Source organism: Salvia splendens, chromosome 12 (assembly GCF_004379255.2).
Source record: "Salvia splendens isolate huo1 chromosome 12, SspV2, whole genome shotgun sequence".
NCBI lineage: Eukaryota > Viridiplantae > Streptophyta > Magnoliopsida > Lamiales > Lamiaceae > Salvia > Salvia splendens.
Window position 1 is genome coordinate 29,871,757 of NC_056043.1, and position 15,260 is coordinate 29,887,016.

At 33.3% G+C, this 15,260-nt stretch overlaps 2 protein-coding genes across 4 annotated transcripts; both read right to left on the minus strand.

Moving 5' to 3' along the window:
* Window positions 1-465: 465 nt before the first annotated feature.
* Window positions 466-4,513, minus strand: LOC121757128. Of its 2 annotated transcripts, XM_042152623.1 has the most exons (8): window positions 4,172-4,513; window positions 3,518-3,575; window positions 2,428-2,508; window positions 2,232-2,267; window positions 1,905-2,144; window positions 1,650-1,791; window positions 1,508-1,568; window positions 1,147-1,340 (listed from the first exon to the last, which is right to left on the minus strand). In XM_042152623.1, the coding sequence occupies exons 1-8, from the start codon at window positions 4,348-4,350 to the stop codon at window positions 1,295-1,297; spliced, it is 843 nt and encodes a 280-aa protein (XP_042008557.1). In that variant the 5' UTR covers window positions 4,351-4,513; the 3' UTR covers window positions 1,147-1,294. The 2 variants fall into 2 exon arrangements, with proteins under 2 accessions (XP_042008555.1, XP_042008557.1); XM_042152621.1 differs by lacking the exon at window positions 1,508-1,568 and having other exon boundaries at window positions 466-1,340; window positions 4,172-4,511.
* An 8,899-nt stretch (window positions 4,514-13,412) lies between these two features.
* On the minus strand, window positions 13,413-15,013 carry LOC121756855 (cyclin-dependent kinase inhibitor 7-like). 2 transcript variants are annotated; one of them, XM_042152267.1, is made up of 4 exons: window positions 14,543-15,013; window positions 14,361-14,425; window positions 14,012-14,215; window positions 13,413-13,837 (listed from the first exon to the last, which is right to left on the minus strand). In XM_042152267.1, exons 1-4 carry the CDS (start codon window positions 14,768-14,770, stop codon window positions 13,768-13,770), a joined length of 567 nt encoding a protein of 188 aa, XP_042008201.1. In that variant the 5' UTR covers window positions 14,771-15,013; the 3' UTR covers window positions 13,413-13,767. The 2 variants fall into 2 exon arrangements, with proteins under 2 accessions (XP_042008201.1, XP_042008200.1); XM_042152266.1 differs by having other exon boundaries at window positions 14,012-14,218; window positions 14,543-15,002.
* Window positions 15,014-15,260: the final 247 nt, after the last annotated feature.

Genomic DNA, 15,260 nt, shown 5'->3' on the forward strand with positions numbered 1-15,260 from the left:
TCAAAAGGTGTATAGAGCACAGGTGTAAATGAAGAGCAATTAAAAGATGACTGGGCTCCTCAATATACATAGTTAACTCTTTTTTATATATATATTTGATGGAAGCTTCAATGGAGAAAAATCTCTTTGCAAAGAAAGAGACTTAGCTGGAGATCGTTTGCTTCTTGTGAATCGATGAGGGATGTGAGAGTGTGGGCTTTTGGCAATTCGCCTTTTCTTGTCTCTTAAGTTTCATTTCTAGGTCAATCGACATCTTTCGTTGGCTTGAAGAAACATAGTCCGATCATCCATACCAGGCCTAATCAAAGTCGACGTTGAACATTTGCAATTTGAGCCCACTTTAACCTATATGCAAGGTGTTCGACGAAATGCCTTTGTGTGGTTCCTATTTCTTATTCAACTTTCATGGGTGATGCTAACTACATAGATGGTTCGATAACTGGTTAAACATCAAGCCGCACACGATTACAAAATTTGCACAATTGCTTATTCTTAAAAGTATATTACAAGAGTTGGTTATTATACATTCATATATACAAGTATCAAGTCAAGTATTACTACAAGCGAATAGATCACGGAGATATATACTTACATACTCCAAGATACAGGCAACCTACCAAACCTCATCCTCTTATCGGCACGACCTGAAATCATTTAGGCAAAGCTCACACATTGAGGGTGCAACGACGATACAAACCAACTCTTAAGCACCTCTCTCGACTCCTCAACCTCTGCTGCTGCTTTAAGCTATAATAACTTCACTTTACAAGCTGAAAAGTTTGTGTCAAAATCACAAGTATGCACATTTAACCAGCAGGTTATGCACTGCCCAAGTACAAGAAGCTTTCCTCAAGATTGGATCCTTCATAATCTTGACCTATGCTTCATGTTACGAAGTGGTGACCTCCTACGAACAGAAGCAAATGGCTCTCCATTTAAGGAGCCAGAGAATTTGATATCCCAGCCTTCTACATTCTTTGGAACACAGGCATCAAAAAGAGCTTGGCCAAGGACACTATTAGCACTCAGAGAAGGGGGACTTGATCGATGAGGTAATCTATCTCTAGGTTCCTGCGCCGTAGAACCTAACTCTCTGCTGTTTTGGTAACCTGATGAACTCGGCAAGAAAAAGTGGTCATTCGGTCCCACTGCAACTCTGCTGAAACTTTGATTTGAGTCAACTGCTGCATTCTGGAGGTCACATATCAAGTAGGAAATTCCATCATCCATATGGGACCTCTCCCCAAGTTTCTGAAGCTTTGCAGAGAAAATTGAAACTGCCTGCTTAAGAAACTCAGTTACAGCAGCTGTATATTGTACCGATTGAGGCTTGTAGCGACCTGACACGAGACAAACAATAATGAGGACAGAACCCATAGCAAAATTACAAAGAGAATAACCCCCACAATGTTTATAGTGATGAGATTAGTAGTAAGAAACCAGCTTTAAACATACATAAAAAAACTGGGGAGCATAGGATGTCTTCTCCAGATACAAGAAAACTTACTGGAATATCTTGTACAGACAAGGAGAATAACTCGAATAAATACCACCCCACAAATTAATATCTAGAACCAATGACATAAACCTTAATTAATCTCAAACTTTTATAGACACGACTAAAATGAATAGCAGCTTATCATTAATACCTATGTGAACAGACGTATCACACTTCATAACTTTCACATCGGCCCCTAAATCCTGCAGATTCTGAGCAAAGTCGGACAAAGTTGAACATGTAGCCACATCATCATTTTGTGAAAATAAAATGAGAAAAGGGGCACCCAATCCCTACATGAGTAACAGAGGTAAGAACAAAAGGATCAAAAGCATTTGTGAGACATTAAAACAAAAACTGAAACTAACTAAAAGATCGCTTAATTGGGAGAACTGTTGAAACTTACAACTGATGAATACAGGGATTTCCAGTACTCTGCACGCTGGGAACCAAACCTGGTTATAAATAAAGCATCCAGACTTGAAGTAACACCTTTTGCAAATAATGATACTAGTTTTGACGATCCAGGCATTCTGGAGATGGAGCGGTGCAAAGCAAATCGAGCACCCAGGTCCTTAGTGAATTCAATAGGATCAGAATCATAGATCTGGCCTGAGATGCAGTTTGCAAGGATTCTACTATCCTCCTAAACATAACAAAGACAACCATCAGTATAATGTTTACTTATCCACCGGTAACAATAAATTCATTAGATGTTTGGTTGCAAAATTACCAGGCTCAGCTCCACATCAGAACATCCTTCTATAATCTGCACAATAAAGAACAGAACTTGTTATATCAAGAAAATGCATTGCATTCCTCAAAAACATAGTTTTAAGAAATGCTAAGCATAACATAATACTGGTGCCTAAGTGCCTAACCAGTGCTTCATGTGATTTAATTTTCTATTTAAGTGTCCATCTCAATACCTGAAGTAATTTATACAAGCAAGCTTTTGAACCACCAGAGAAAGATGCAAGAACAACAGGACATATTCCACGCCTAAGTTCCTGTGTATAAAAAACAGAGAATAATCATCAAATGAGCAACAAGGTGCAACCCAAATGTACATACTACTAAATGGAACAACATATTATGATTTGTATAAGCCAGTGTTGTTAGGGTCGCGGGGCGCATCGGGTCGATGAGGTAAAAATTCGGGTCGCGGGGCGCCGAGTCGACTGGGTCGAGAGACCCACAAATCTAGGCTAATTGTTTTGCCTTTTAATATTAAATAAAATAAATATATTGCTCTAATGTTTATAATATATCAAATAATATAAATGTAGACGCAATTCATGTGAATAGAGATAAAGTGGAAAATAGAAATGATCAAAATATCAAAACAATTCATAAGTCATAACATAATAAATAATTGATACCATTGTCTGAAAATATCAAAACAAAGGAATATATGAAGGGTGGCAGCAAAAGATTTGTGAATTGTTTATTTGTTTAGGAGTGAAGAGGCCGAATTCTAAAGTGTAGAAAGTAGGTTTGAAAAGTTTGATGTGGTGCATGCATATATATATAGAGAATTGTAATTCAGAAAGTCAGAAAACATGTGAGAGATTTGAGAAAATCAGAGATAGCATATGTTTAGGGCGACCCAGGCGACCCACTCGACCCAACGGCGACCCTGTATTTCGATCAACCCACCCATGTTGGGGCGGTGATGGTCTCGACCCAGGCGACCCGGGCGACCCGAGCGACCCGAGCGACCCGAACGACACTTATACTATAAGCACAGCCATACTTTACAATCAAACAACAAATTCTTTTCATCTAATCATACTAATACAGATCCCACGCTCTGAAATAAGAATAAGAGCATTGCTTTGGAACTCCCAAGCCGTGCAGCATATTGGTAATACCTCTGCCTTTGTTAGAGTGAGAAACCAGGGTAAGAATCACAATGCCCCTTGTCCCAACTCGAAGAAAAGGGCATTGCTTAGGATCATCTTTTGTTTACTTTTTTCTTTAAAGCTGCGTGAAGAAAGATGATAGGGTAACGCAAACCTTAACCAGCTCATCAAGGACAGAAAACGCCAGTGATGTAGCTCTATCTGGAATAAACCTGTAGAAAGATAGCAGACAGTATGAATGGAAAATACCAGTCACAGATCACAAAGAACAAGCACGGAGCAAGTACCAATTATATTAAGCATCCCGCAGCCACATATCTGAACTACTTTAATATTAATCAATCGCGGGGACAAAACACAAAAAATTTGAGCTAAAATTTCAATTTGGTACCCATGGAAGGTACAGCTCAACTCTGAAGTTGTGTCGGCCATAACATTTTTACAATAGCCAGCTAACCACTATAACAAAATTACTCTTTGAGATTCTCTAATCACCACTAATTCATTCTACTGCATACTCAAATGTAATGACTAAACACCTTAGGAACTAGCAATTTCATTTACAGTTATATCCGAGATACACATCTTCAACCTGCTGCAATCACTTTTCGCACAGCAACACAAACACAGCTGAAGTGATTACAGAACGCTACAATTCGCAACTCAGCCAATAAAATATTCAGCTCGTGAACGGTAAAGGCACAACGCTTCAAACACAACCACAATTATCTAACAAACACAACAAACTGCATAACACATCAATTTTATTTTAAAAGACAAATAGATGCTTTTAATGAAAAAAAATTACGGGTTGAGATAATCGGCGCGGGAAACGAGACAATTCCATCGGAGAGAAGAGTAGAGAGCTAGGAAATCCTTCAATTGAACATCGCCAAGCGAAACCCACGCAAAAACCACAACTATCCCCTTCACTTTGCATTCTTCTCCGCGATTCCGCACCCAATACAATTTACCGCCGCTGCTCATCCTCGTTAAAGCCTCAAATTTGTCAATTTTTATTGGTAACAATTTGCTGAATATTGAGGGTTTGGTAGCAAAAATGGGAAATTAGAGAGGGAGAAGGGAAATGGTTGAGTTGATGGTGGTGAATGGTCGACTAGGATTGCGTATTGACAGCTCAGACGATGCGCATGCGCACCTTGGCGCATTTTAGGATATTCTATCGGCAATCTTGCGCCACGTCCTCAGCCAATGTGATCCACTCTGAGGAAATGCTATTGGGCTAATCTTAGTGGGTTTTCAAAATAAAAGCCCAACTAAATAAAAGTAGATTAGTAATGCGGCAAAACGAAATATAATATTCCCTCCGCCCTTCATGAAAGTATAAATTTGGAACAATTTTAATTCAAAATTAATAAAAGAAAAGAAGAGAAAAGATAGTATATAATATTCCCTCCGCCCTTCATGAAAGTATAAATTTGGAACAATTTTAATTCAAAATTAATAAAAGAAAAGAAGAGAAAAGATAGTAGAAGTAATGTTAGTTGATAGTGAGTTCATATTATTAATAGTATTTATATTTTCAAAATTGAAAAGTTTATATTTTTTAAGGACAGACTGCAAAAGAAATTGTTCATATTTATTGGGGTATGAGGGAGTATAAAACTCTGATAGAAGTATATACAATGAATCCATATGTATTTATGTGACATCTCGTCAAAAATCCACCACCAGTTGTCCTAATGTTTTCTTGGAGTCAACCTTGTATTAATATGATTATCATCACACAACTAGTTTAAATTTTCTTCAGTATATATATTTATATTTGTTTTCAGTTATGTATGTGAGTAAAAAAAATAAGTTGTAGCACTAGAAAGCAGTTGGGCTGGCGCCATCGCGGTTGTTCCTTCACCAATATTTTTTGTTTGTCGTTTAAATATGGATGAAGACAGAACAAGTTTGGTGGAAATATTTCAGTGACTTGTTCTTCAATATTTTTGGACGCATTTTGTACTATTTCGATTTCAAAATGAAATTCGGAATATTTGAAAATTAAACCAAAAATACAATCAATCATTCAATTCTTGATAACTTCCCACGATTTTCATCCTAATTATATTGAGATTTTAAGCTGTGAGTATGAATGGACATTGCATAAACTTATCTCTAAAATCTAAAATCAAAAAGTAGAGAAAGAAATATTTTCTAGCAATCTAAGTCAAATTTTAAATAGTACTAGTGTTAACCCACGCGGTATGCGCGACTTGGGAAAAATACTATGAATAAATAAAATAAAATAAGTGACAATATCATTGCATATATAAGACTAAAAAAATTTTAGGGGAAAATACCATTACATAAGTGACAATATTATTTTATTAGATTTATATACCTAGAGTATATAAAGATAATAAAATATTAGGGGACAATAACATCGTAGCAAAAAGATAAAATGAAGACAAACAATTGAAAAGCACACATATATAACTATAATTTTATAAAATATGTATAACAATAAGATTATTCAAAGGAATGACGAAAGCATCAATAACTTTTTTTAAAAATTTACATATCTGAGTTAGTAAATTCAGTCAACTCAAATGACCGTTACTTATAACTAAAAATGTTTATTATCAATTATATACAAAATTATTTACAAATATTGAAAAGATTCATAACTAATAAATATTTAAAATCTTGCCCAAAATTTATAAATATTCAAACGACTAAATTTAATTTTCTAACTGCACTATTTTAAAAATGTGGATATACTTTTATGAAATGAGAAATAATATTATTATATCAGTTTAGAAACTGATAGTTGCATAAAAACAAACGTTAATTAGAACACTTTTCGACCTCTATATATGCTGTGGCTCCAAGTTAAAATATCTTAAATTACATGTTTCAATTTATTTAATAAATTTATTATTAAAGAAAATTCTATATTTTAAATATATAATTTTTTTGGTTAGTATATATAAATATGATTTAATAATATATTTCGAGTGTTTATATTTCAAAACAAATTTAATAAAATTCACTAATTAGTTATGACCTTTCTATATCACTTATCACCTCGAACATTAGCAAATCCACCGTTGGTTTAGTGAGATAGTTGTTGCAAATTTTAATGATAAAATCAAAGCGATAGAATCAATAATTTACCTATTTTGATAATTTTAAGAATACCATATTAGCCTAAGATATTCCAAATTTTATCTGTTTATATGTAGATACGATGAAGTTAATTAACACCCAATACCAAATGTTTGCTATTTGTATATTTTTAGTCCTCTTTTGATAGTTTGCCTGAATAGATATCAAAAGGTAAAAAAGTCAATTATAAAATTTCAGATAAAAAAAATCTTTTACTATAATTTTCGCTCCAATTCCCACTATTTTAAAATAAAATAAAAAGAAAAAAAGCAATAATAGAAAGAAAAAAAAATAACCCACCCTAGCAAAACCCCAACAACAAATCTCAACTGTCCAAACAACAAATAGAAAGAATTGCTCCTTCCATAATTTGATCACGAAACTAATTTGTAATGATTTTGGGAAATGTTCCTTGAATCCTAATGCTCAACAAAAACCCAATAACAAATCTCAACCGTCCAAATAGCAAATAGAAAGAATTAGCTCCTTCCATAATTTGATCACGAAACCAATTTTGTAATGATTTTGGGAAATGTTTTTTTGAATCTTAAGGCTCTCCATGATAAAAAAAATTAATAATTAATGATGTTAGATAAATAGATAAAAAAATAATAAGATAAAAATGCTAAAACACATACCATAAAATCATGGGAAACACATTCCAAGCTGACAACATTTGATTTGTCATCCAGGTTTGGTCTTTTCAAAAACACATACACTGAACTTTGATAACTGATGAAGTTATTTTAGATTGTAGATCATTGAGGAAGATGAATTCCATAACCTCATTTTTCTTCTGGTACGTAAGATTACAATATTAGCAAAACATACAAAAAAGAATAAGTTAAATAGATGAATACAAATACTCCATACTACTATATCATGACCGTAGGAAGTTTCTTAAATTCTAGAAAATACTCACCAATTTCAAAACAAAACTTGGTGATGTTCGTGTCTTGCTTGTTTGGTTGGATTTTTTCATTGGTATTTGTAGAGTATATCTACGGATTTAAATTGGATACATTAATTCTCTATTAGTAACGATGTTAAATGGTGCAACGATTTTCATTAATTAGTTAAGAGCGTTTCAAATTAAACGTTAATTGGCTTTGGAATCTTTCCAAAATTGAATACCAAATTTAATTAGTCTAAATTAATAAAAATACATAAAATGGTTGACCAATTAGTAAAAAAATGGCTGCCTAAACTAACGCTCAATTAACACTCATTTAATTAGTGGAATAAAATGGCTGTCAAATTAACTCTCATTTCATTAGTGGAAACTGAAGTGATTAATTGCTAACTCATTATTTAATTGCTAACTACAACTAATTTAAGATCATAGGATTTTAAAAACTTGTGGTCTACAATTTGCCACGTGTAAATTTTATTTTTATTAATTAAATCGAAAAGGATAAAAAAAACTACCAAATTAGGGTTTTGGATGAAAATGTCAATATAGTGTTTCGAAAATATCAACACAATGCTTCGAGAATATTAACACATTGCTTATATTGACATTCTACATGTATTATGTTGACATATTTTATATATTATGTTGACATTTGTTACTATACGAAAAAATTGAAAATTTTGGATTTTGTTTTTCACATTTTGACATCGGAACATATGCAAGTGAGATCTCGTTAGAATCATTATGAAATTATCCTTAATTTGATATATGTTGTGCGAAAAAATAATTTAAATCGAGAAAGTTATATGCGTTTAAAAGTTATGGGATATTTTTCAAAAGTTAGTTACAACTAATTTATTGTAAATTGACCTTAATACCCTTATTGATGTTTTTATTGATCGTATTGACATTTCAGAGTTGATGATCTAAGCCCTTAATTTAAATATCTAATAGCTATTACTTAGTTGTAGTTAACAATTAAATATTGAGTTAGCAATATAACACTCCCGAGAAACTTTTAAATTTAACGACATGAAATCAATGATTACATCAAATAAATTCTCATTAACATTTGCCTTTATTTTTATTTTTCTCCTAGTAGGCGTCCATTCTCATTCTACACCGCATTGTATTCATAAATATTTAAAATCTTAGTACCTTAAATTTATAAATATTTAAAGTTCATACCCAAAATTCGTAAATATTTAAATTAAGGTCAAAACTTGCATTTTATATATGTATAGATACATAATCTCATTAATAATGACATGGTTGATTTTAGTTTTGAGGTCTAACTTTCAGTATATTCATCATATATTTAAATAAATTTTGTTCACATTAACTTCTCAATGATATACTTATTTGAGTATTGCATTCAATATAATAATTCCAAATCATCTCCAAAATAACCGTCAAGTTTATTAAAATAAACAATCGAAAAACCACTATTTTTAAAATGTCTCAGCAGGAAAAGCAAATTGCATCATGCTGTCATGCTTATTACAGTAATACAATTTCAAAAGGGTGAAAATGTCAATGGTATCGATATATAAAAAAACGAAGCAGATCATAGATTAGAAAAAGAATAAATCTATGCGGCCACATTATGGCCAGCCATAAATTAATTAAATAACAAAAAAAATTGATTTTTTTTTCAAATTTTTGGTTTAATACTACTTGATTTTACTTTTATATCATCTTCATTATATGTTGCTCAACATGTTAGTGTTGCACTTTCGTAGTTTTTATTCAACTTATTACTACTGTCATTTCTTGATTGTTGCTCATCGTATACAGTAATTCGTGATATTAATGTGTTTTACGTAATGGAATTCAAAGATAAGTATCAACTCACAAGTCCATTCACACACATATAAGTTTATATCGGTAATTCTAATTTTTTTATACATGTAAATGGACTAAATTAACTCTTTATGGCCGGCCACATTATGGCCATTTAGCATCACTCTTAGAAAAAAGGCAAAAGCAATTGTGGTTCAATTACCCAACCACCATTTTTTATCAATTAATTAACAAAAAAGGGTAGTAAAAAAATACTACTAGGTCATGCTAATTAATCTGGTCCCTTAATAATTTTTGGTGGTGGATGGCGCAGAAATCAATAATCTGAAATTAGAAGAAAGTGTGATTTTGAATCATCATAATCAGTGATCCAATGCGTAGAAATTAGAGTGTGTGTTGTTGAAATCAAGAAACACAACCAACCTTCTTTCTCAACATTCTTTCTTCTTCACCTCTAAAAAGAGTTACTATTATTATTTAATTTAAATTAAATTACTATGCATCAGATCCAAAGCACGTGCAAGTCAGTTGCCGACCACTCCTACACGGCACGTGCATATCTACTTCTGTTGTCTACTTATCAATGCTACCCTTTCTCTTTTTTGCATCTGATTGGAATACAAATCCCAATTTGCATCTGATTGGAATACAAATCCCAATTAGATGCGTGTAATCAAATACTAACTAAGTTACAGTAATAACTAATAACTAATATCAATTTTGTACGTTAAAAATATCAACAGACATAAATTTATCAATCTTCTTGTGTTGATAAACTTATGTCTTTGTGTTGATATTTAAATTTACATGTTATATTGATATAATTATGTCTTTATGTTGATAATTTTAATACACAGAATTGAAAGTTATTAGTTATTACTGTACATTAGTTAGCACACTAACACAACCCAGATCTTATATAAGTATAATTTGGTTCAAACCAATACATTAATTGGAGGTACGAGGGTATAGCTTTATTCTTAGCCACAATTTCATTTTTAAGTTTTCATGCGACTCATGTTGGCAAATCTCATTTCACTTAGAAGTTAGAACACTTACATTGCAGCCATAAAATTTATTTCTATTAAAAAATACTACTATAATCTATTTTTCTAAATTTTTCTCCAGAAGCTTGATCAATATTTTTATATTGTTGGCGTTTGACTCCACATCAACAATGAAAATAGAGAATGAATGGGAATCGAGATAATGGAGAGTGAATGGTGTGATAATTTTGTGCAAATAGAATTAACAAATAATATTAAAAAATAAATTTTTATCAGAAGCTTGATCAATATTTTATATTGTTGGCGTTTGACTACACATCACCAATGACAAATAGAGAATGAAAGGGAATCGAGATAATGCAGAGTGAATGGTGTAATAATTTGTGCAAATAGACTTAACAGATAATAGTATTAAAAATTAAATATGAAGTTTCAATCGAATAATCTCGAGCATTAAAATGAATCCTAAATTCTTAATATTTAAAAATTAATGTTGAGGGCTAGTGCGGATGCCCTCAAACTAAGGTAATGAGCCCATTAGTGTGATAAATAATTTAGAGAATATGGTTTGTTTTTTCCCACCAATTTTCTGGTATAAAAAGACCATTTTGTTGTAGCATGATATAATTAATTGATTGATTAATAAATCTATGTTTTTTTATTGTCCATAAAATTAATTATAAGCAAAATTCCATTTCTATTTATTTTTTAAAACTTAAAGATGTAGTGTTATCATTATCGGAATAAAGGTAAAAATTAATTACATCTGTATGTACACATTCCGACACATGTGAATTGTTTCCTATTTTCTCTCTTGTACTATGTGGATTACTATAAACAAATAGAATCAAAACTATACTCTCATCCAAAATAAAAGCATAACAACACTATTATAAATTTCATGCCGAAATACATGAGTAATAATGTAATGTACGAAAAAGGCAACTTTTACTAAAAGTACAATGTTAATTTCAAAGCTATATTGTTTTGAAACAAAACAGCATATCATGTACTTATATCGTTTGAAAATCTGACAAGGCTTCTTGCGCATGACAATGAACATTTCAATAGTAGTAGTATATGTTTCATTTTTTGTGTCTCATTTTACTAAGGATTAATGGTCGTAAATCCATCGATTATAAATTTATAATCAAATTGAGATTTTTTCATAATTTATAAAACTGATGTCTAAAATAAATTAAATTATATCTTAAAATTTTCTACAAATACAAATTCCGTGTAGAAATATCCCATGAATCCAAATTACGGAAAAAGTCAAACTAACGTGTCACAAAAATTGACAATGCGAAATCAGAATATAGATGACACAACGAGTTCGATAGTTAAAACCATATTTTATTAATTTAACCACAAGAGTACTAAAATGTATTAATTTAACCACATATGTACCGGATCCGCCTTTAGCAGAATACGACTAATCCTGCACGACCGGATTTGAGGATTAAAGCCGAAAGTCTCCCAACGGGTGGAAGGGTTTGAACCCGTGGCCTCAAGATCACCACAGCTCCACGCTACCAACTACGGTTGTTAATGTGAGAACTATTTTCATCTCATGGATCGTGAACATCTGTGGTAGATGCATCTTATCAATGAATGGATACAATTTTTTAGTTCGATACAAGAATGACTAAAATTTCATACTAGTATCTTTTTAATACGGTTAAATTAGTAAAGAATGCAGTGAATTAAGAATGTTATGGTGTCGTTCGATTGTCATGACTTATTATCATATGATTATCTACCTAAGATTAAGTTGTAGAATTATTTTAGTTGGAGAGAGTGGCTATGACTAATTATCATAAGATGATCCGTTTAGGATTAAGTTTTGAAATTCAACCTTATGAACTAAACACAATGCAATATTCAATCATAAAGATATAATCTTGTAAACCGAACATCTCTCATATATTCAGTGCAGTGTCCGCACAATTGTACCCAAATAAAATGTGTTTTTATGTCAATATACTCTTATATACAATACTCTCCCCGTCCCCTAAAAATGATAACTCTTTCCTTTTTGGTTCGTCCCATAAAAATAGAAATTTCTTTCTCTCTAATGAGGTGATAATCATTTTCCACTAACACACTTTTCTTTCTAGATCGCTCTTACTTAATTAAATTTGCATTCAAACTCGTGTTGCTTTAAAAGTTTCTATTTTAAGGGAACAAAATGAGAAATATGAGTATATCAAATAATTTTTTTTAATAATAAAAAATAAATATTTTATCAATGCACCGTGCCCAATTTAGCAAATACTCCTCATAGTTTCCACTCATTTGTATCTCTGCTCAAATCTATGTCGTCTTTTGGTTTCACATTATATTATATACCAACATCATAGGAAAATTAATTTAAATAGTACAAAATTTCAGCTTTGTTACATAGTAGTATTACTATAATTTTGATCTCGCACGCACAGGTGGGGGAGCACATATTTTAAACATGTGCAACTATTTGTTAAATGACACAGAGAGGAGCCCCACAACTCTGTTTTTTGAGGATTTCATGTGTATCTGTCCCTTCAACAATCATCACAACCACTGTTATCTGACTCATTTTCTCTGCTAATCAGTCCCATAAGAAAAACATATGCTCTAGTATTATATTCACATTTTAAATTTTTTTTTAAAATAGTTCCCATTTTGCATTTCCTTACCAATACAAGGTTTGGAAAAGTAACATATCAATAATTCTTCATGAATCATTTTAACAAACTCATTACCACCTACACAATGTCTTATCCAAACTAGTGGTTATAGTTATAGTCTTATAGAGGTAGAGCAATAGATGTATTTTATTAGTGTAAATTTAACAGCCGTTTGGGGACCAGATCTATCTCGAAAAATACAAATTCTTTTTCAGCCAGTTTCTTTTTTTTCCTTTCATCATTTTCCCACTCTCCATATGCTAAAGGACAAACCTTTCAATCAAACTTCAAAAGCAATTCAGATGGCCCACTTTACACACACTGAACCCACTCACACGTTTAGTTTCGTATATACACATGCACACACCAAATGTATAGAGCTCAGCTCCACTCTCAAGACACACACATGTTTCTTGGCAGCCAATTTCCCTTTTTTACTTTTACATCTAACTAATTATTTTCAATTGCAATTCTGCCAAATGATGGGTACAAGAGAGTTCACACACAGTGACAGCAATCAAGAATGCATCCAAAATATACACAAAACAGAAACTCCCTTTTCAATTCAAATGCAAGACAACAAAACCAAATTAATTAATACCGTCCTACCCTCCACATCAGTATCATCAAACTCTGACAAAAGAAATCATCCCAAATTTCGCCACTTCGGAAAAATAGAAAAATGGAAAGGCTATTATCGTACTCGATTTTTCATTAAGAGAACTCTAGCTTCTTTACATGATTTTGGGAAATTGCTATACATATCCAGCCAGAATGATTTCGGTGTTAGAAAATGTCGAATTCCCTCTCAAATTAATTCAATCTAACCCCACAAAAATAGAGAAGAGGAAATCATAAGATGCCTTCTTTCTTATTTTGGTTGTGGTTTCATTTAAGGCAGTAAACGAACCCAGTGATACTTGCCCTCCAATGGCACGTCCTTTACAATATCATAGTTGTACCTGAAAATAATACAAACCCAATTCAATCAAATTCATTTCCCCTTTCCTTTTCCGTTGCGGGAATAATCAATTGGCCCACGCTAAAATGAGCAGGGTCTGCATTTTCAGCGCTTATCGTAAACACACTCTTGGAATTTTGTATGCATTTGCGAGATTTTAAAAGGTTTTACGCACTTTTCAGAGAATCGTTTCTGCTCGTACTTTTCCGCCGCCGCGAAGAAAGCCTCCAGCTCCGCCGCCGATGGCATGCTGTCCGCCGCGGAATTTGGTGTTTTACGGCGGAGATTCGTTGATTTTTTCCTTGACGTAGGCGGCGGCGATAGCTGCAACGAAACATGCTCCGAGTCTCCGCAAAGCTCGCTGGTTGGAGTCGCCTCTCTACTGAAATCGAACAATTGTGACAATTGAGAGAGTAATTTTGTCAATAAAATGAATTTAATGATTTCATCACGACGTTTCGGAAAACTGAAAACAGAAAAAGAACAAAAGCATAATGACTACAATTATTTTCCATTAAATTCACCTGAAAACGCGACCGGTGGAGGCGGAATTTTCTGTTACGAAACCCTCGGAGTGCGAATCAGCATTCTAGAGAAAAGAGAAAAGAAGGAACAAATTCAGAGAAATTCTTCGAGAAAGGACGTAATTTCAGCTGCGAAACCGTAGCACTGAATCCAACTCCGCATTCGAATTTGAAATTCTCACCTCCAGATCTGGCGAACTCGGACTCATCTTCACGACGTCGTTTGAGTCCTCACGCTTAGAGCAGCTGGAAGTCCTCGACGCCGCCGGCGACGGTGAATCCTCCGCCAATTCCACCTCGCCGCAGCTCTCATTCTCAAGCTTAGAGTAAGCCTTCCTCTTTTTGTTGAAATTCAACCGCATATCTTCCTCCATCGCTCTACACTTTATTCTCACGCTGAATTCCCCCATCTCTCTCCACCTCTACGCATTCATTCTGCTATAATCCGAGAATGTGTATGTAAATTATTTTATGTATGTGTGTGTATATATATGTGTGATCAACACACAGCTGCAAAGGCATAAAGCTCAATTTCTTTTGAGCGTACCACATCCGGTGCTATAAAAATCAGAGGCGAGGAGAGAGAAGAAACAGGAAAAGGTGCGATTTGATCGGACGGCTGAGATGAAAGGAAGCGGTTACCGTAGCATGTGGTCCTGACTCTGTTAACGGTGACAGGCACATGGCGATGCCGTTAAGAGAGAGATTGGGATCGTATAAATAAGAATGATTATGGATTAAGAGACCAGTAGCGGAGCGACACGTGGAAGGGGAGGACAACCGGTTACAACCTGTTTGCTCACCGGGAATCTTGGTTATGACTGGGATTTTGTTGCCGCATAACTGAAAATTCACTGCCACAATAGTTTCCATGCCGGTTGTTATGCCCAAATTGCCTAA